This window comes from Porcisia hertigi, chromosome 5 (assembly GCF_017918235.1).
Source record: "Porcisia hertigi strain C119 chromosome 5, whole genome shotgun sequence".
Lineage (NCBI taxonomy): Eukaryota > Euglenozoa > Kinetoplastea > Trypanosomatida > Trypanosomatidae > Porcisia > Porcisia hertigi.
Window position 1 is genome coordinate 239,888 of NC_090564.1, and position 22,047 is coordinate 261,934.

At 61.1% G+C, this 22,047-nt stretch overlaps 3 protein-coding genes across 3 annotated transcripts; all 3 read left to right on the forward strand.

The window, feature by feature from the left end:
- Positions 1–292: 292 nt before the first annotated feature.
- On the forward strand, positions 293–8,569 carry JKF63_07397 (uncharacterized protein; the record flags this gene model as incomplete). Its single annotated transcript, XM_067903336.1, has 1 exon — positions 293–8,569. The coding sequence occupies one exon, from the start codon at positions 293–295 to the stop codon at positions 8,567–8,569; it is 8,277 nt and encodes a 2,758-aa protein (XP_067759646.1).
- A 1,614-nt stretch (positions 8,570–10,183) lies between these two features.
- JKF63_07398 (uncharacterized protein) lies at positions 10,184–14,362 on the forward strand (the record flags this gene model as incomplete). Its single annotated transcript, XM_067903337.1, has 1 exon — positions 10,184–14,362. One exon carries the CDS (start codon positions 10,184–10,186, stop codon positions 14,360–14,362), a length of 4,179 nt encoding a protein of 1,392 aa, XP_067759647.1.
- A 2,827-nt stretch (positions 14,363–17,189) lies between these two features.
- JKF63_07399 (uncharacterized protein) lies at positions 17,190–21,527 on the forward strand (the record flags this gene model as incomplete). The annotated part of the gene is made up of 2 exons (XM_067903338.1): positions 17,190–18,677; positions 18,747–21,527. The coding sequence occupies 2 exons, from the start codon at positions 17,190–17,192 to the stop codon at positions 21,525–21,527; spliced, it is 4,269 nt and encodes a 1,422-aa protein (XP_067759648.1).
- Between the last annotated feature and the right edge of the window lie 520 nt (positions 21,528–22,047).

Sequence of the window (22,047 nt, forward strand, 5' to 3'; positions counted from 1 at the left end):
TAAGTACAAACATAGCCGCACACAGATAGCTCTCTCTATATTATATTATATTATATATATGAGAGGGAGAGAACACTTGAAGAGACATACACCACGGATCAGCGAAGCCGCCCCCTGGCACACCGCTCGTGTCCTCCATAAAAACATACACAGGAACACATACATTACAAGAGCAGCAGTCACTCACATAGATACGTTATCACACAGGCATTGACCACCCCACCCCTCCCTCCCTCCCCCTTCCCCCTCCCCTCCCTCCCCCTCGTCCCAAAGCGTCGCCTTTCACCATACAATGCCGTCCTCCACTATCTCCTCCTATGCCGCGTACCTACGTGAGGTGGCTCTGGAGACGGACGCCACTATCGCCACGGGTGTCAGTGCGACGCGCTTCCCTACAAGCCCCACCCGGCTCATTCCGACTGGCACGACGGCGGTGGTGGCGGTGCCATCGCCGCGGCCATCGACGTCTAGGCACCACCGAGACGACTACAACCACAGCAGTAGTGACCACGCGACGGACCCGTACGAGGACTCCTACGCGTACGACTACTTGCAGATGCCAGAAACGGGTCGTATCGGTCGTACCAGTGCAATGAAGACCTATGGGAAATGGAAGCAGCAGTGCCGCACGCCGGCCCCCATACCGCGCAGCCTCCATAGAGCACGGGAGTCTGCTGTGTATCCGTCATCAGCCGCGTACACAACCGGCTGCCTCAAAACAAGAGCAGCCAAGCAGGACATCGCCCACGACGTCGACGTTGGTACCCTGCAGCTCTCTTTTGAGCGCCTGTATGCGGCAATGAAGGATGAGGGACACCGCCAGCGCGGTGGTAATGGTGGTGGTGTCGTGTCGACTGAACGAGCGACTCACCCATCACGCCGCGCATCGCGCTCGCCTCAGCGGCAAAACCGCTGTGATGGCACGCGCCCCCAGCGATCTCATCTGGATACCGCATCTCCGCCAGCATGGGATGGAGACTCCGCTGTTATCCACATCCCACCCATCGACTTTGGTGGCGAGGACGGCAGATGCCGCCGTGTCCGCATGAAGACCGTGCGAGCGACGAAGGGATCATCACGGTCGGACAAGTCTGTGGCCATTGCGGAGAACCCGCAATCTACTGCAGCAACGACGGTGGCCAGTGTAAAGGTTGTGTCGCCTGCACTAACGAGCACGGACACCTCTGTGCTCATACTGACACCCTCGAATCCATCAAGGCCGTGTTCACAGATGGGATCGCCGCCGCATCGGTCTCGGGCTCGGCAGCACCGCTGCCCACACTGCCCCCATACATGCGACTCGTGCCAGTGCGACGAGGTACCGTCTCCGGTGCATGCCTATGCACACGGCTCCCACAGCGCGGTAGTCGGGGCCACCGGTGGTGGGCGCCGCACCTGCTCCTCCTCGCCGGCGTGCCGTCGCTCATCATTATCAGCTGAATGGGCCACCAAGACTGCGAGTGGCGCACGACCGGTATCGAAGACGGTGACACTGGACTCCGTGCGTCTACAGTGGCCGGGCCAGCCACGCACGACACCCGTTCGGCGCCCGTCACCACAGCAACTGTCTTCACCGGAGGGGCTCGGCTACTCCTCTCGAAGCGCGCGCCGCAAAAGGAGACAGCAGTCGCCCGCTGACGACTGGCATCACTGCCGGCATGATCGACATGCTGTCCACAGTAGCCGTGTGCACCATGTGAAGACGCCGGCAACGATGGCTGCAGGGCCTGTTGTGCCGTCAAGGCACGGTCGCGTGGATCAAGAGAAGAACGAGGCGGCTCTCCGCGACATCGCCACGCGCACTTGCACGTGCTACTGGGCCGAGTTTTCCCACTTCACGATGGCGGTGAACCCTGCCTCGCACGCCGCGGACTGTCCATACCAGAAGCACGAGTCCCTCTATTATGTGAAAATGGGGCTGACGGGAATGGACGGTGACGGCAGCGGCAGCGGCAGCTCTGCCAGCACGTCCTCTCAGAGTCGATGCACCTCCCTGGCCTCTTCACCACACCACTGCGATGGGTCTGGCAGGCGAAGCAGGTCGAGGCGTCACCAGCGGAAACGCGGCACCAGCAGCACTGCGAACGCATCGGCGCGGGGCAAAAACGCGAAGCCGCCTCGCGCCGCGCAGCTCAAGCGGGCACTGAGTGGAGACCGTGAGGCCAAGCGCACGTGGGGACGCGCCGCCGTCATGGGCTCCGCGAAGAGGCGCACGTACATGGAGGTAATCATGGACGCTGCCCGCGACGCACCGCCGGTGGTCTCTGGTGACCGCTCCAGCAAGGTAGAGGCAACCGCATCCCCCAGTCTAGCGAAGAACGATGTCAGGGTGGCTGCAGCGGCATCGCCAGGGTCTTTCTCCTCGACAGAGCAAGGGAGCCTGCCGACTGAGGGGGCGCCACCAAAACTCGAAGGTGGCCACACTGAAGCTCATCCACCACCACAGCCGCCTCCAAGCCAGCCAGTATCGGAGGGCGGCACAGCAGCGGCAGCGGCCGGGGAAGGTGGTGCCCCCGCATCGGTCTCTGAGATCGATGGCAATGGTGATGCTACCGCCGTGGACAACAATCGCGATGAGGCTGGCAATAGGGGGAGGAGGAGGAGGAGGGCTCCTCCAGGTGACGGCGTTGGCACCGCCGCGAGCAGCCGCACCTTGCACGGCGGCGAACCGTTAAAGCAAGAGGCAGAGCCGCAGCCTCTGTTAATGGGGAACTCCCTCAGAGCCCTCTCCCGTCCGCGCCGCCGCCCCGCAGTGGGGGTACCAGGTCCCGGATCCTACCAAGTGGACCTCGCCTACGCGGTCAGCTCTGCAGCACACGGGATTCGCGGCGCCGCGATCGCGAAGGCAGCCCGCATGCCCACTCTCAAGTCCACCACCCCGGGTCCCGGTGCCTATGACGTGTACAAGCATGAAGAAGAAGCGCGCAACGCAGTCTCGACAGAGGCAGTTGCCGGCGATAATAAAACAGTGGCCACCACCACCACCGCCGATGGGGAAGCCACGAACGACAGCGTTTCAGCCGGCACACCAGCGACGGGCAAGCAGATCGTGGCCAAAGGTGTCGTCTTCGCGCGCACGGGTGACCGGCAGCTGCAACTGCAGTATGGGGACGCCTACGTGCACGCCTCTACCTGGGCGAAGCGCGCCGCCGCCGTGCCGGGTCCCGGGGCATACAACATCCTTGACAGCGACCGCTACGATCAAAGCAGGCCGATGGGTGTGGCACGCATGGGCTTCCACTTTGCCAAATCCGCTGACGGTGCACACTTTGGTGTAGCTGCCGTAGCGGGAGCTGCGGCACCGGGAGCCTCGCTCGTCGCACCGTGGCGCGACTGGGCTGGTGGCGCGTACGTTGGCACGACCACATCGAACTTCGTTGCACACCCGTCTCTGGCTGGTGGCGATAGGCGGATTCCTGGGCAAACAGTCACTGAAGGCACCGTCACGGTGGCCGGTAGCGCCTCATCAGCTGCATACGCAGCAGCGGCGGCAGCGACAGCGGCAGACGGCGGCAGTGTGTGGAAAGGCGTTGGCAGCGGTGTGGCCCTGCGCCTGACCAGTCAACGCTTTCCTGTGAAGGAAGTAGATGCACCCACGAAGGGCGACGCCTCAACGCTGGGAGAGCCTGGCCCGGGGACTTACGAACCCGAGAACGCGATGCGGTGGGTGCAGCGTCGTGCGCCAGCGGTGTCTATGATATTCCGCCACGACCGCGGCCCGCGAGGACCTCTTCGCTCCGCTGGTGGAACCGTGGATGACGACAGCCTTGCCAGCGCCGTTGGCAGTGGTGCGGCGTTGCCTTCGCTCTCCTTGGCATCCCACCTCGTCCGCGACGACATTGGCTTTAGCCCTGGGCCCGCCACATATGATGTGCACAGCGGAGAAGTTTGGCTCAGGCGGCGCAGTCCGCAGTGGGCGTTCGGCACTGTAGCACGAGACGCCCTCAGTGCAACCGCGCCGGTGAGCGCAGCCGCCGGTGAGAGCGCAAAAGAATTCAAGGGACCGTCACTCGACTCCGTCGGACATCCCGGGCCTGGCGCTTACGACATAGACGCCGGCTACCGCGCGCTCCAGCCCTCCACCGCGACGGCACTCATGTCCACTGCACCCCGGTTCCCTGTCGACGGCAGCAACCGCGTCGGTGATGAGGCCCGCGCGACCGAGGCTGGCCTCTTGGAAGACGCCGTACATGCAAGTCCAGGGAGCTACAATCTGGAGAGCGGTTACGCAATGCTTAGTGAGCGCATCAAGGGTGGAGTCATGCCACGCGCCGGTGCGGATGCACGGAAGGAAGTCCACCATGAAGAGTGCCAAGGACCAGGCCCTGGTGCATACACGCTGCCGGCTCTACCGCCGAGTGGCCCCACGGCGTACCTCGGCATGAGTGCACCGCGCTTCTCGTGGGAACAGACGCTGATGGCAACCGCATCCAACGGACGCTTGCCCGACCCCCTCCATACCCTCTTTCTTGCCAACGACAGGGTCACTCCTGGCCCGGGCGACTATGACGTGGACGCCGTCACGAGCCTCTTGCACCGCCCCGGGGGTATTATTAGCCGCGCTCCGCGAGTCTCGCTGCTTGTGCCGACTGGGACGACCTCTGCGGATGTGGGTCCTGGCAGCTACCTGCTGCCCGCACTGCCGGCTGGCCGAGGGGCTGTAATGCTCACCGCACGTGCTGATGCCGCCGCGGAGTCGAGGGACGCGGCAGAGCGGCCAGGTCCTGGACTCTACGACCCCGTGGACGTACATGCGGCGCCGACGCGCACGTTCTCTCTGGCTCGCACCAGTGCCCGTTTTCCGGGCAGCGACCCCCGCACGGACGGTGTCGGTCCCGGTGCCTACGAGGTGGTAGACCTCAGCCCTCCTGGGCGTAGCGCAGTGATCGGCTCTGCCGTTGCACGCCCAACACTAGAGTGGAAGGAGGACAACGGTGTCGGCATGGACGCAGCAGTGCCTGGCCCTGGTGCCTACAGCCCCCACTACGATCAAGTCGAGAAACGCGCGCCAAGCGTAGTGCTGACACGCGCCCCTGTCGGGAGAGGCGCCACCGAGTACGGCTCGAAAGGGGATGCGCCGATGTCGTTCAACGGACAGCACGGCGGTGACAGCTCTGGGCCGGGCCCTGGTGCCTACGAAGTTCGAGTAACACGGGACGGTCAACTCGTGGACGGCGGCGCCGGCGGCGGCGCGGCTCGCTTTGGTACGGCGCCGCGGTCGACGGAGATGGGTGCCTCACCGGCGACCGCCGCAGCCCCGGGACCTGGCGCGTATATGCCGGAGGCGTACACGGATATGGGCGCTAGCTTTGGCGGCGCAGCGCCGTCGACGGCGGTACGCATAGGAACAGCCCCACGCGCCTTGGGTAGCAACGCCAACACCCGCGCAACCGCCGACGTGCCCGGTCCCGGGGCCTATGAGCCGAGAAGCGGTGTAGTGTGGCCAGCTGCCCCCTCCTTCAGCTTCCCGCGCACAGCCGCGGCTTATCCCATGAGCGATATGGACACCCCGGGACCCGGTGCATATATCACGGCATCCTGTGCAGCTGCGCGTGCGGCACATTTTGGAACTGCGCTTCGATTTGTGGCGAGCGGCTCTGATGAGGTCTGCGCCTACGCGAACAACGGCGCTGAGCACGGGGCGAGTCTGCCAGGCCCAAACGCCTACTCACCGACCGACGCCGCGATTTGTCCAACACGGCCGGCGCACCGCTTCGGAACGGCGGCCCGCCAACTCACCCTAGCCTCGGACTCCGCCGCGGAGGGCGGTGTCGGTCCTGGTGCTTACGAGATCGACTCGGGTCTGGCGCACAGCTCGCAAGTGCCAACCGCCGCCGCCTACAGCTTCCCGCGTGCCGGCAGCCACGGTGGCATTGGAGGACAGCCGGCGGGGGTGGGAGGCGAGGCGGCTGGCGGGGCGGCGGTGTTTCCGGGCCCGGGGGCGTACAGCCTGGAGGCCGCCTACCGAGCCACGCTGCCCCGCACCGCTGCTGCGACCTTCTCCGGTGGTGAAGCGGGCGGCATCAGCGTTGCCGGTAAAGAGCTCTCCCCTGGACCCGGTGCGTATCATCTGCCGCCGAGCTTTCCAGAAGGACCGCAGTGGGGGTTCGGCACATCAACGAGGGGTGTGGCAGCGACCGCAGACGCGACGGATGTATCGCCATCCCTCACTACTGTCTCACCAGGCCCGGGCGCGTATGATGTACCGGTGCCTGCGCCGCTGCACAGTGGCCTACAATTCCCAAAGGCGGCGACAGCGCCGCCAACAGGTGAGGCGTCATCGCCCGGGCCTGGAGCATACGACGTGGTGGATGCGGCGGTGCGACCATTGGTGCCTGGTGTGCGCTTCGGGACTTCCGTGCGGTACGCCAGCAGGGGGGACGTCTCTGCTGGCAATGTCGACGCGGCGGCTGGCGTTGACCGTGGGGGCGCGCAGTGGATGCCCGGGCCGGGCTCGTATTCACCGAATATAAATGCCTCTTCGACGCTGCACCCCACTCGAACCGGTCCAACGTTCGCGCAAGCGCCACGCACGGCGCCATCTGCGCCCTTCGATGCTGCGCAACTGAGCTCAGGAGCGGAGGGAGGAAACATCGGCCCGGGAGCTTACGATCTTCACGGCGTTATGGCTGTCAGCGCCGCCCCCGCATACAGCTTCGGCACTGCACCGCGCATGCCGCTTGCCGTCACCTCCGATGCGGCCACCAAGGAAGATGTCGGCCCTGGCAGCTACATGATCGAGGCGGCAGACGCGCAAGTGCTGCCCCGCGCACCAGCCCACACAATGGCATCCTCCGCGCCGCACGCACCGCGGCCCCAGGAATCGCAGTCGCCGGGCCCGGGGAGTTACGAATACCCGGTTGCCATTCAGGACCACCAGCGCTCGGCACTAATGCTGGGTCGCCACGGCGATTCGCCGGGTACCATGCGCAACACGCCAGGTCCAGCCGCGTACGACACCGCCGCCGCCCTCGCAGCGGTTCAGCCTTCGGCAGCGGCGCACACGTTCGGCACCGCGCCGACGCAGCGGCAGCCACAGGGAGCAGAGACGGACGCACTCCACGCGTCGCCGGGTCCTGGGGCCTATGACGCGGCTGCCGCGTATACCTCTACCCAGGTAGCACGACAGCCAGGTGGGTTCACAATACAGGGACGTTTGGCTGCGTCGATGCAAGGAGGATCCGCAGAGGTTCCTGGGCCGGGCGCGTACAACACTGACGCCTCGGGTCTCTCTCTGGTCGCTGCGCACCGCTTCGGCACAGCCCCACGGATGCCCAGCGCAGCGCATGGTGATGCCGGTGTTGGCCCTGGCGCGTACGACCTGCCAGCGCCACACCCCACTAGTCCATCTGTGAGCTTCACACAAGCACCACGGGTGGGTGTGGTTGACCCGTACGCAGGCAACAGCACCGACTGGCAAAGTGGAGAAGTCCGTGGTGGTGGTCTCGGTGGGAACACCCCTGGACCAGGGTCATACGACGTTGGGAGGGCCATCGAGTCCACACAGGTGGGGGGACGGGAACCCAGCTTCACGATCCCACGCGGGCCGCGGCCGGTGCTGCGCAGTGGCGACGTTGACGCCTCTCCACTCGTGGGACCAGGCACGTATGACCCCCCGGACCGTGCTAGCTTGGCCACTGGGGCCGGGATTGGGATGTCCTTCGGCTCTGCAGCGCGAATGCATGACATGGCTGGCGCGGCGTCGGGAACCACACCCGGCCCAGGGGCGTACGCAGTGGCGTCCTCCTTCAATGCAACCTCGGCTGCGGAAACGGCGCCGGCGGCGCACTTTGGCACCGCGATGCGGCCATTGGCGGCGGTGCTGAATGAAAATCCAGGCCCTGGCAGCTATTCTGTCGCTGATGCCGGCACGGCGACCTCTGCGTTCGCTATGGCGCCGTCATTCGGACATGCAGCGCGGCAGAATTGCCTGCTCAACACGAACCCCGGACCCGGCGCGTACAGCCTGCCGCCCACGTGGTTCGGAAGCGACGGTGGTGCCGCAGCCGGTCCAACATTCGGTGTTTCGGAACGACCTACCCCAGTGCTCAACACAAACCCCGGTCCAGGCACCTACCATCGCATGAGTATTCTTGACAGTACGTCGGCTGCCGCAGGCCCGAGCTTCGCCATGGGTGAGCGGATGGGTGCGGCAGCAGGCACGAATTCCCCGGGACCTGGCGCCTACTACAACGAGTACTGGTCGACGACGTTGGGGTCGGCGCCTGGGCCGACGTTCGGGTTGGCGGAGAGACCCGGCCCGGAGCTGAACACGAACCCCGGGCCCGGAACCTACTATAAAAGCTCAGCAACAGGTACAGCAGAGGGTAGAGGTATCAGCTTTGGACTCAGTCAGCGGACCCCGCAAGTGCTCCACCACTACCCGGGGCCCGGCACATACTTCAGGGAGACGTTGCCCGCAGCCGCACACACGACCCAGCCCCGACCGCGACGACCCACAGCAGCAGACACGTTGCGGAAGCTCGCCAGTCTTGGGTACCCCAAATGCGATAGCGCCACAAGGTTAGTGGCCACCACCGCAACGACTGAGAAGCCTAACAGTGGGTGAAGGCAGGCGAGCTTTGTTTGAAGAATCTGTTTGTCCGTGTGTGATCGGTGATGAAGCCCATCGGCGCCCTCCCTCCGCCGGTGTGTGTGTGTGTGCAATACATATATATAAAGGCGAGCCCGCCTTCCATAGATGATGAGCAGAGGGGTGAGGGGAGGAGGCAGAAAGAGAGAGAGACATCCCCGTTTTTTTTTTATTTGAGCGTGGGGTAGTCCGTCTGATTGTGTGCATTACTTTTCGTGGGCGCTCTTGTCCCTCACGTCTCCTCCCCCTTCTCCCCCTCCACTACCCCCTGCACACACACTTACACAGTGGAGGAGGCTTGAAGTCAATGAACCACACAGTGTTTTTCAGATATACCTGCAATATATATATATATACATATATAGACGTGTGCGAAAGAGGAAAGAGGGGTGGCTGAATGAACCGCATTGATTGCCTGGAAAGCAAATGTCGCTGATGGCTTTAGTGTGGTGTGGTGGTCTCCTCCCCACTCCTGTGTTGCGTGTGCCCCCCCCCCCCCCCCCCACCACCACCACCCCACCCCCAACCCACCTCTCCCCCATTCCCTATCCTACCCTTACTCGCCGCCTCCCTCCCTTGCGTCTGTGCCTGTGTGTGTGTGTGTGTGTGTGGTTACGCCAGTGCGTGAGGACACGCATCGGTGTGCATTAGCCGCTTTTCTGCGCTCCCCCCTCCCCCTCCCCTCCTCCCCTTTGTCCTCATCCACCCGCTGGCCGTCCACCACCACCACCACCATCACCACAGGTGAGCATCTCCACGTCCCCCCGCTTTCCCCCCAATTCACACCCATCACCAGATGACAATACTTTAGACTCCACGCACACACACACACATACATACATACGTACGTACTCACACACACACACATATATATATATATATGTGTATATATGTGTGTGTGTGAGTGTATATTCATTACATGGGACTTCACTCGTCAACGGACTCTTGTTCGACTACACACAAGCAAACGGCCCCATAAAACCGGCACAACGGCCCCCACCCCACGCTATACTGCACACAGGGCGGGGCTCACCCACCCGTCGTCACTTTTCTCCCCCCCCCCCCACCACCACCCCACCCCCTTTTTTTGCCCCTACTGATTTTGTTCTGTTTGCTGCACCTTTGGTCGCTGCTGGCCGCTTCGTTGGCCGATCAGCACTGACAGGTCTCGGGTTCATACGGACGTGGCGTTGTACATCTGAAAGTGTGGAAGGAAGCGAGTCGAGGGGGTAGGCAAGCAGGTGGTGTCCACTCTCGTGAAGCAAAAAAAAAAGGCGGTGTCACCCTGCCGCCCTTTGCTCACACTCGCCCATGACCTCACTTGGCCCGTCGAATGCCCCGCAAGTCATGCCCGGCCGCATTGCCGGGCAGATGCCGCCGTTGGGTACGCATGGGGACCCGAATCGCCAGCGTGGCTTGCCACACGCACCTGGCGCACAATTCATGATGGGTTCTCCCCCGCCCGGAGCGGGTAGCAGAGCTGCGGGGCCGTTGGGACCGCCAGGTCGCGGTGGGGGTGGGGGTGGGGGTGGGGGGACTCCCTTCTATGGAATCCCTCCCGGCTTTCGAGGACAGTCTCCACCTGGTAACATGCGCGTGATGGGCACCAGCAATAACGGCATGATGACATCGCAGCCTGGGCCGCTGGGGCGCGGCCCGGTCACCTCACCTTACTCCCACCCGCCCTTCACATCGATACAAGGAAAGAAAGTCATGATGCCGCCGGGGATGAGGCTGTCGCTGGGGAGTTCCGGCACCAATCCGGCCATAGGCGCTACTGCCACCGTGGCACCACCACCACACGCCGTGGCACCAGGAAAGAAGGTCATGATGGTGCCACCCGGGCTGGGCGGTGCGGCAAGCGGGCAGTTACACCCATCGATCCCGTCAGTGCCGCCAGTGGCGAGTGTGGGTGGAGGTACTCGCGACCGTTTGCCATCGCCACAACCAGCAAAGGCAGCGGCAGCAGTGACGAGCATCCCTGGAAAGAAGCACCACAAGTCGTCCATCTTCAGGCGGGGTCTCAATAGTGTTGTCAACCTCCTGAACCAAGGGTTACATGCGGGTGAAGAAAAGAAAGACAAGAAGGGGAAGGAGCTGGTCATCCATGAAGCTGCAGTCGGCAGTGGCCCTACTGGATACAATAAGGCCCTGACGCCGAATAGCCGCAGCCCCGCCCCCCTGCCCGCCGGACAGCCACAGCCAGCCCCGCTGCGCGGCCGATCGCCCACAATGCCCGGTTTTGCTCGGCAGGAATATGTGAAGAGTGGTGATACCGCCGCCACAGCCGGCGCGCCAATGGGCGTACAACCCTATCCGAACACGGCGATGAAAAACCCTCCCAGCCGGAGTAGTTCGGTGGGCGGGGGAACCAAAATGTTCGCAGGTGCTCCGCATCCGGCCTCCAGCCGCTCCAGCAGTGTGGCAACCATCTCTCGCCCAGGCGCGTCGCTCGCGTCACCGACCCAGCGCTCCTCTCCGGTGCCATCGCAGCAGCACACGCAGCCCATTCCGACTGCGTCGCTGCCCTCACCCGCGCCCGCGGCAACCATGAATGCACTGCTTGTCCCGAGCTCCACCATGCTGAAGGAAGCGCCGCTGCCCGAAGCCGGAGTGCGGCCACCAGGGCACCGCTGCCGTCGTCTCGGAGAAAGCTCCGAGGACAGCGACAGCACATTAGGCTCGGACGGAGCGCAGATCAACACCGCAACACACGACGCAGCGCAACACACAGAGGAAAGCACGCTGCCGCCAGAGCCACCGTCCCCCTCCCTATCGCACCACGTAGAAGCCCGTGACTCGAGGGTCGAAGGCTACGACAACGACACGCACAACTCCGCAGGCGCAGAAATATCGAGGATACCTGCTGCCTGCCCCCCAGTGCGGCAAACCGCGAAGACAGCAGCACGTAGCACTGCAGCGGTGGTCAGTCGACAAGAGGAGGGAGGGGAGGGGGGTCAACGGCGCCCAGGCGAAGTACGCAAGAAGGAACTGCAGTCAAGGAAGCTGCGGAGCGCACCGTCCACGTCGCCCCCGCGCACCCAAGAGACGAGCCCGCTCCGGCCAACCAGGGAAGCACATCCGGTGGAAGAGCCACCGTCACCCAAAGATGATGACGATACCCAGAAGCCATCTAGCGTGGGGCAAAACAGCCACAGCACCACGTCTCCACTATCGCGCCGGGCCTCGCCGTCGCCGTCCCCACACGACTCTACCGCATCTGCGTCAGCGGAGCTGAAGACCCCCGGGTTGCCGATATGCAGCCGTGATAACCGTGGCGGTGGTGCCTTACCGCGGACTCGGGGAGCCACGCCAACCCAGCTACAGAAGCGCACAGACAAGACTCATCACCGCAACTCTTTGAACGTGCAACAAAACGGACAGGCGCACCCCCGTCGACTCCAATCGAAGATCCGCAGCCGTTCTGAGAACGCCCGACACGGCGGCGGTAGCGAAGACGGTAGCTCGGATGGCGAAGACACAAGCGCGCACGGACTAAGAGACCTTACAACACGCGACCTGTACCGCCTTGCGAACTTGCTTCGGGACACCAATGCAAACATCAGTGGTGCCAGTGATGACCACTGGCAGCGGCGTAGCAGCAAACAACGATCGTACCATCATGGAAACGGCGCCAGAGACGGCAACGCGGCCACGGACAGCGAGGATAGCGATTCTTGGGGGCGCCAACGTCGGCAGCAGAGCAATAGGAGGAGTCGAAGCACGCTTCCTGTTACCACTATCGGCATTCCGTGGCGCTACACTGGGACACGGCACTCATCGAATGTGTTCGCGTCACCGCCACGGGTGCGTCGGCCACTCGGATACATCAATGTCGGCGGCGGTTGCTACGCACGTGTTGGCGGCAGTCCGTACACCCGTCCCCGGAGCCGGCCTCGAGCGACGTCGGTCGAGGTCGTCCCGCTCGACACGACCAACGCGTACGCACCATTCCGTGACGCCGGCGCCAACGGTTGGTCCCCGCCCGTCTCTGGCGCGTGGAGCCCGAAGATATCGCCTCTGGTGGATGACGGTCGCCACCCCTCTGTGACAGATCTGCATGCGAAAGCTGTGTTGGACAGTCAAAGACGGACGTCGAGTATGCGCAGTGGTGGCGACAAGGTGGTAACGCTCTACCACGGTAGCCAACAGCGACAACTACCTGGCAAGCACGGGTCCCCGATACGTCGCCACACCGGTGGCGGTGGCAGTGCTGCGGGCATCAGCCTGGATGACACCGTATCGTCAGCCGCAGATTCGCAGCACCCCTATTGTGTATCCACCTCAGTCATGCCGCCTCTCTCGCAGTCCATATCCCCCTTGCGTCACCACCCGACGGCTGTGCATGAGCAGTGCGAGCAGCAGCGCGGGGAGTCCTCATCCCAGCCGGGGTTTCTTCTACGTCAGGCACTTGGCCAACCCTATAACGTCTCCCAGCAACGGCTGGTGTTGACATCGGCGCCAGTTGGCTCGGAGCTCGCTGTGTCGCTGAGCCCAAGGGAAGACAAAACAAACCCGGTTGTAGGGCGATTGCAACACGCCGCGTCGCAGCGGAGCAACCTGCGTGGTCCGTCGACGACCACACCGGTGTCCGCTGTTGCAGCCAGAACGGCGGCGGCAGCAGAAGCCAGCTCGAGGAGCCTCGTTGGCAACCCTGGCACACTGAGCGCCAGCGTCGCGGACAGTGAAAAGGTCGAAGTAAAGGGCACCGCCGCCCCGGCGCGAACAGGGTCACAGAGCGCAGGTAGTCGGCTGCGCCGCACCCCCTCGCCCTCGGCACAGCGGCAGACAGAGGGGTACACACAGCGGAGCAGCAACCACACCGTCCACGCAGACCCCGGCGCCCACTGGACGCCCTCACGCAAGAGGGAGACGGTGTGCCTAAGCAAGGATACAATCAAGCGGCTCAGCACGCCGCAGCAGCGACGAGGCGGTGCTAGTACCAACGGCGCTCTGGCGGTAAGCCCCATCTTGCGCCGCAGCCATAGCGGCGTTGACGGGAACAACAGCGGGAGGACAGTGCAGACTTGCAGCAAGTGGCTTGACGAGATTCTTTCCTCCACAATAGTGAAGTCTGCTGGTGTGCGTGTCGGTAGTGGAGCTGAAGAGGCCGCTGCAACGCTAAATGCAATCCCAGTGGTCGATCTGCGTCGTGAGTTCAAGCCTCGCATCACCGGCAGTGGTGGTGGCCCAAGCTGTCCGCGCGCCGTGTCTCCGTCTCTGCGTGATAGCGAGGTGAGGGACTACACGCATGGGTTCACAGGATCACGCGCGCGGCCGCACGTCCCGGGGATTTCTTTCAAAAACATGATCGGCGCACGCTCGGCTACTGGCTCGCCACCGCGCAAGAGGGCCACGGGCGCCAGCGCAGCGACGGTCAAGACCGTCAAGGGGATCTCAGAAGGGCTGCCCTTTCAAGCCTATTCCTCCATTCATATACATGACCCGACGCGTAAGTCACCGTGGGCCCTAGCGCCAGAACGCGAGGTGTTCAAGCTTGTACCAGGCAAAGCGACCCTGTCTCGGCGGCGACGCATCCCAGTGGCTGGCAACGCGTCCTCTGAAAAGGATGCCAGCGACACGCAACTCTGCGAATCAGACCCTGTTCCTCGCACGGTCGTGGAGGAGGTCCACTTGGACGAGCACAGCCGCCCCTACCTGGTTCTTCGTCCGCTCCCGACTAGTGAGGAGATGGAGGCACAGCGTGCCACGGTGGAGCGCCTCTCAAAACCGAAGCCCATCTATCGTCGTCCCGACGACCCCGCTTAATCCCCCCGTCCCCCCCTCCTCCTCTTCCTCCCTTTTGTGTCTGTGTTCTTTCTTTCCCTCTCTGTACCACTAGTTGCAATTCAGTTGGTGTAGGAAAAGGGGAGGGCGGGGGACGGGAAGGGGGGGGGAGGGAACAGTAGGCGGAGAAGGGAAGGGGGGAGGGAGGGTGTCCGCTTGGTCACTAATGACCACACGTTCGTATGTGTCATTCAACGAAGAGCCGATGGTGAAAGACGTTTGCCATTCTCTTCTTCACCCCCCACATACACACATACACTTGTGCTCTCACTCTCTCCTCTTCCCGCCTTGGACTACAACCGCCGCCGCCATCACCCTCCCCTCCCCCACCCTCTCCCCCCCCCCTTACTTACTGCTTCCTAAAGCACATAGACTGAAAATGTTTTTTTTCAAATGAGCTGATCCGCGATCGCTGTTCGACTTGTTCCACACACACACGTACACCTTCTCTTCACCTTCACCCCCTCCTCCATGAAGAAGCCCTGCTGTGCATCTCGGATCTGCAGCATTTTTTTGTGACCCGCATCTCTTTTTTGATTTCGGGTGGCTCATAACATCGCATGGTGCACACCCCGTTTTTTTATCTTTCTCTGTCGTGGCGACCCCCACCCCCTTCTGTGTGTTGACGCGCGTGCCCAGTCGACGCTGGTAATGGACTCAAGTATCGGAGGCCACTGCATGGTCCGCCGGGCCTACCCGCGGTCAGCATTTGTTGATCGACATCGTCTCTCTCACTCTCTCCTCTCTCTCTCTCTCTCCCTCGATATTGTTGCATGACTCACACACACACACACATACACACACAAACCCACGCACACGCATAATCACCACCGTGTCACACATGCACTTACTCCCGTCCAACGCATGACATCCATCAGAGGATAGTGCGGCCCCTAAAGTATTGCCAGTTACCTCACGCTGAACACAGCGAGTAAAATCTACACGGAACGCAACACTCATCAAAGAGCATCCACAGGAGGAAAAAGAGAAAGGCAAAGCAGGAAAGGACTCTAAAGAAGCGCACGCAAACCGCCGCCGCCGCCGCCCCTCCCTCCATTCTCTCTCTCTCTCGCCCCATCCCAATCACGGGAAAAAAAATCACCCCTCGGTGTCCTCTGTCGATTTTTTTTTTAACAGGCCTGTGTTTTGCGTATCGTGGAGAAATTTTAGATTAACTCGTGCGCCGGTGCGTCTCTTTCTCCCCCCCCCCTTCCCCCCCCCCCACCCACACCCACACACACGCGGCTCTCCCCCTCTCCCTCGCCTGTGTGTGTATTGTGTGTGTGTATTGTGTGTGTGTGTGTGTGTGTGTGATCAATCTCTTACCCTCTTAATTAATACGCCTTTATTTTGACCCTGCTGTACCCCCCCCCACCACCCACCACCCCACCCCCATTCCCCCTCCCCATTTGTTGTTGTTGTTGTTGTATTGTGTGTGTGTGACTGTGTACTGTGCATTGTGTTCAATTGGACTTGTCTTTTATATATAATTTTTTTGTTTGGCGTTTCTTCTTATTCGATAAAGAGGTGAACGTTAAAAAAAAAACAGCTCTCCTCCCCTCCCCCTCCCCTCCTCCCCCCCCCTTTGCCCTACACGACCCCTTCGCCTACCTCCATCGCCGCCGCCGCCACCACCAACACAATTGTTATTGTTGCCGTTGCACCTGGTGTGTATTGTGTATTGTGTGTGTGTGTACATATATATATATATATACATATCGCCTGCATATATACGGCAACACTCACTGAGGAGCGCAAAGAAAGAGGGGAGAGTAAAAGGAGCGTGGGTCTTGTTGATTCTCTCTGTGTGTATTGTGTGTGTTTGATATCTCCTGGTGCGTCTTCCATCTCAGCCCCCTGCCTTCATTTGCCCTGCGGTTTCCTTTTTGTTTTATAAATCCAGTGTTTCGTGTAGTTGCGCGATTGTTGCCGCCTCCTCTCCTTACGTTGGCGGCCCCCTTCGCCCCTCCCTCCCCACACCACTCCACTGTCCCGCTGTGTGTTTTTGTGTGTGTGTGTCGAGAGGTGGTGGTGCTGGAAGCACCGGCGGTGCGACTCCTTTTTTTTTTAGTGCACGGGTTTCCTTCTCTCCAAAAGGGAGGGGGAAAAAAGAAATTCGTTAGGCTTTTTTTTTCCTGTCAGGAGCTCGTTTTTTTTTTGTCTCTGTGCCCCCGTCGTCGTCGTTGTTGTTGTTGTTGTTTTTAGGGGGGGTCGATCTCCCTCTCTATTTGTCTGTGTGTGTGTGTGTGTGTGTGCTTCTCCCCACGTCTCCTTCTTTTTTTTTCTCATACGTTTAAACCACCCGACGTGCAACATTTGCCCTCCTCCGTCCCCCCCTCCCTCCCTCCCTCCCTCCTCCTCCTCAATCCACACTCTCCCTTCCCTTTGTCTCTCCACACTCCCAACACATTCGGGAGAACACACGGGCAGGGCAAATAAAAGAAAAAAGGACAAAAAAACATTTTAAAAAAGCTATATATATATATATATTACATATAAACGTAATCCCTTTTTCGAGGGAAAAAGAGCAAATATATCACATCACCATCCCCCTCCCTCCCTCCCCTCCCCCCTTCTCGATCTCGATCTCTCTCTCTGGCCGGTGTATTGACATTCTGACTATATCGCGTATGGAAAAGTCCTCTGAGGACATCCTCCTCCCCTTTTTTTTTCTTGGGTTTCTACTTTCTTGTTTCAGCTCCCTCGCCGCGTAGCTGCGTCTCAGTTGCTCACTTTTTTTTTTTTTTGTGTGTGTGTGTGTGTGTGGCGTGCGCGCGCGTGCCAGTGTGCCCGCAGCTTCCTCTCTTTCATGGACTGCGTAGAAGCGTGCCCGCCGCATCATCGACGTCTGTCCCCTTTAGTGCATCGCCTGTCAACGTCTGTCGCGGGAGTCAGCGACGTCATCACTGGTGTTGTTGGCTCAGGCGGCTCAAATTGCGGTCGTTGTGTGTGTGTCACTGTGTCTGACACGCCTCCAAAAGACTTCAACGATTCACCATTTCACGCATCCCAGGAACCACATCAGCGGCGGCGGCGGCAGCAGCCCATCACGACGACGACGACGACGTCTAACCCCATCACGACTGCGGCGCACGCACCGGCGTTTGCGCAAGACAACCAGCACCAGGGCCGTCACCCCGACACGAGCACAGCAACCACCGTGCATAAAGCGCCGCAACAGAACCGGGAAGTGGAGCGAGTTCCCCTCAGTGGTTGCAGCGGCAGCGTCACGACAGCGGCAACAGACAGTCCGCAGCACTCCGCTCCGCTTTTTGAGGTTCCCGCTTCTTTCCACCACCACCACCACTACCACCACTACCAACAGGCCCAGGGAGCCCGCACGCACCGCCCTGTCGAGGAGACCAGCCTCATTCATCCACACTCGTGCTCCTCCTTGGGGCCATCGCAGGACTCGCGCCTGGGCAGTCAGGCCCGCACCCACGGAGACGACGAAAAGGATTCCAACGACGACACCCTCAGTGTCGCCTGCCTGGACAGTGCCACTGCAGCAGCCGTGTGTGGCAGCGGCGACGACAAGGACGACAGCCAACACCAACACCAACAGCACCACCACCACCCCCACCACCGCCACAGCAGCGATCTATTGCAGCAGCACCGCGTCAAATGTGGTGTGCCATTCACCAAACGACAAAGACCGCAACCCCAAGATCGATCCCAAGCACTACCCGAACCTCCGCCGCACTCACAACCGGCAAACTTGAGAGACGCGGAGGAAAAGTCGCATCTCTCCAACAGCTCTGGCGCTGCCATGTACATACCTGACCTTTTCAGATTTGCAGACTCGTCCTCTCACCGGCGTCGGTTGGCCACGACGAAGACGGCGAGCGCAGAAAAAATTGAAAGCGTTCCAAGAAGTAGTGGCCAGGTGGTCAGCGACTCCTGTTCCCCCACACACACTCACCACCACCACAGCAGCGGCGGCAACAAGAGCAAGAACAATGTGCGAGTGTTGGACGATGTAGTGTTCGAAGAGGATCAAGAGGTTCAACGCGCTCGGCATCCGCCCCCACATCTCTGGTGCCAAGGGGCGAGGAAGCATAGAAATGAAAGTCCCTCACTCGCGACTGCCGGTGTGATTGTCGTTGCTGGTGGCGGCGCGACTGTCACAGACGTGATCCCCTCGCGCCTCTCCGCGCCGGATGCTACGCCACAGGAACCGCAGCCAAAGCGCTTTGCCACCGGTGAGGGCGAGGCCGTGGTGCTCGACGAGCTTCGCTACGCCTCCAGTTCCACCACGGCTGGCACGCTGTCGCAGATTCGTGACGCGAGCATCAATGTGAATGAAGAATATGTGCGCCTTCATCCAGAAGAGAAGCACCAGATCCTCAGTGCATCTCCGCAGCCGGAGGACGGTGAGGATGTCAATGCCACGCTCACGTCACCGTCACGGAGTGCCAGCGGTGTCGAAAAAATCAAGGAAGATGTGCTACCCAGTGTGGACTGGGCAGTAAAGCAGCAGCAGCAGCAGCAGCAGCGCTACACCGGTGTCTGGGAAACGGGTGCCGGGGGGGATGTGAGCAGCCACAACTGCAGTAGCGGCAGTGTCAGTCGCAATGCGCCCTCCAATGGGCGACACCTGAGTGACAGTGTCATTGCCGGCATCCCATACGATCCATCCCGTTTCCCTCCGCCATCCCAGCCACAAAAATCAACATTTGCCCCTGTCACAGCAGCAGCAGCAGCGGTGGTGGTGGTGGCGGCGACGGATCCCGCATTCGAGCGCGTGTCTGACAGCCTCGAAATAAAAGGCGCTGGCGAGCCTTTCTGCGCTACGCCACCAGAAGACACACCGCAGCAAGTGAAGAGTCCTATCGGGGGCGCAACGCTCGCACCGCCGCGCCACGCGATACCGCTGACGGATACCCCATACGCGTTTTCGGCGCTCTCCTTCATGATGCGTATGCTGTGCAAACTGCATAAAGGTGAGCCCATCCCATCGAGTGACTTTCACTCACACTGCATACCACCGATGACGGTGACCATGTACGTGCAGCGGCTGGTGCGCTACTGCGCCTGCAGCGGTGAGGCGCTCCTCTGCTCTTTTCTGCTTCTGCTCAAATACGTTTTTCAAAGTGGTCACCCGGTGACCATCTACAACGCACACCGCCTGCTCATCACCAGCATTGTCCTCGGTATCAAACTCCGAGATGATGTGTATTACAGCAACGTCTACTACGGCCGCATAGGCGGCATCAGCGGCCGTGAAATGAACAAACTAGAGCTCCTCTTCCTTGAGAAGATAGATTGGGAGACGCAGGTGCACGAGGACGAGTACGTGGCGCTGCTGGACCTGCTTGCTGAGCTCGGCATTCACAAGGATCCAACCAGTGCGCAGCTCGAAGCCTTCGCGGCAACACACCCCACCGAAGCTGCGGCATACGTTTTGGATGACGACGACGACGACGACACTCCTGGAGCCAACGCAAAGCTGCCAACGCAGGGCGCACAATCGACTGCCCCCTCGTCCACGAGCGATGCCACCACCACCACCACCACCACCACCGCCAACAGCCCACATGCGGCAGAGCTGCAGCGTTTGAAGGTACTTCGTGGCGCCTACCGACTACATCAGTGGCATACACTCGTTGTGCCATGGCTAGCGCACCTGGAGCAGTGCGTGTTTGCAAAGGCGAAGGAGAACGCCGAAGCTGCAGCTGCGGCCCAGGGGGAGGAGGGCCTGCGTTGGCGAAGATATCACCGCGAGGATGAGCTGGCTTCGGCGTCACAGCGGCATCTACCGCCGCCATCCTCATCCTCTGCAGGCGTGTGGATATCGCCCTTGTCCACAGAGCAGCGGGCAAGCAGCAAAGCCACCATCTCTGCCCCTTCTGCGACAGTCTGGGCCTCTGAGCCCCCTTACCAGTCCACCTGGCCCAACCGCGACGGCAGTAACGTGCCGCACCGTAGCTCGAGTGGCACCGTCGTCATCGCCGGTGTGGTCGGTGGTGGTGGCGGCGTCTACACCACCACCACCGGCGGCGGCGGCACCGATCGTGCGCACTACAGGAGTTTCATGAAATTTGCAAACACCACGAACAGCGGTTGCTTCGGTACCGCCGCCCCCACGTCTGCGCCCGCATCGGTGAGTCAAGGCAGCCGGTGTACCAACTTGAGCCAACGGAGTAACCACGGCGCCAGCGTGACGACCGAGAGGTCCATGTCTCTGTCCTCGTCTAGTCAGATCGCTGGTCACCAGCAGTTCGCTGATCCCGGCTCCGCGCATGCCTCGCACTACTCTGGGGCCGACCTGGCTCGCACGTCGAACCATACTCAGCACCACACCGCCACAATGGCAACAACATCGGCGACGACGGATCGGCCGCCGCGCGCGGCATCTGCCAGCACCCACTTCGACATCACGAACCGCGTAACAGCTTCGTCGACAGCGCTGTCAGCCACGCCTAATGCTACCTCGGAGCCCCGCCAATCCGTAGCTGACACGACCGTGCAACTCACCTCGCCGTTGTCGTCCACCACCCATGGAAGCGGCATCAACGTAAACGCCCAGCCGTACTACTACGTCAGCAGCCGTATGCGCAAACATCAGCAGCAGCAGCAAGCGGCCGCAGCAGTAGCGTCGCCATTCTCAGTCGATCCATCCGCCGCGCGCCCTGGGAGCTCGTTGGCCGCCACGAGCACAACATCGACGACTATACAAGCGACTGAAGGGAGCACGGATGGCGCCACGGATGCCGCGCAGGTACCGCAGTTGGCGACCGTCGAAGGTGGCAGCGATGCGCACTCGCCACCGCTTTCCTTCACGAGAGCCGCGTGCATCAACAACACGGCGCGCCTCATTGTGTGCCCGAAGCCTTCGACGTCCGGCGTGGCGAGTCATGTATCGCAGCCGCGTGGCATCCAGACGGTCACATCGTCGGTGAATACGGCCGCTACTATCGCTCATAGCAACAGGGCACACGCCCCGGCCTTTCCAGTGCGGCCCATCACCAAGTCTAGTCTTGTTGTAGACGGCGGTAAGCTCTGCGAGCTGGCAACTTCGACGCACGCACCGCGGTGGCCGACGCACGCGCCTCTTCACCCGCCGGAACACCGTCGTTCAACCTTCATGTCTCAGCACTCGCTCGGCAAGAAGCGCTCGAAGCCAGAGAGCTACAAGGACTACTGAGGTGCAACGTGGAGCCACAGACACACATGCAAGCGCGTGCGTTTCTATTTATCGCAAATAGTTGTGTGTGTGCGTGTGTGTGTGTGTGTGTGTGTGTACTGGGGAGGGAGGGAGGGAGGGAGGGAGAGATATCTTTACGGTGCGCATCGACGGTGTATAGCTATCGCCTTCCCCCCCCCTCCCCCTCCCACTCTTTTCTGTCTTCGCATTTGTTTTCGTTTTTTTTTTTTTGACTCGACTGTGTGTCCGCATATGTCCTGTTTTTTGTTGTTGCTCTTCACCATCAAAATATCACTGTGTTGGGTGAGCATAATTATATATATATATACATATATATATATATATCAGAAAAAAAAAACATCGAGAAAACCCTTGAACGTTCTCATCCTCCTCCTCTCCCCACCCCCCATTGTATGTGCGCTTTGGAATGACGACGTCTTGGTGGCCTTGTGTTGTGTCGGACGTCTCTCCTCTGATTCTTTTCGAGTCATGGCATGTCAGCTAAAAAAAAAAAAGAAAA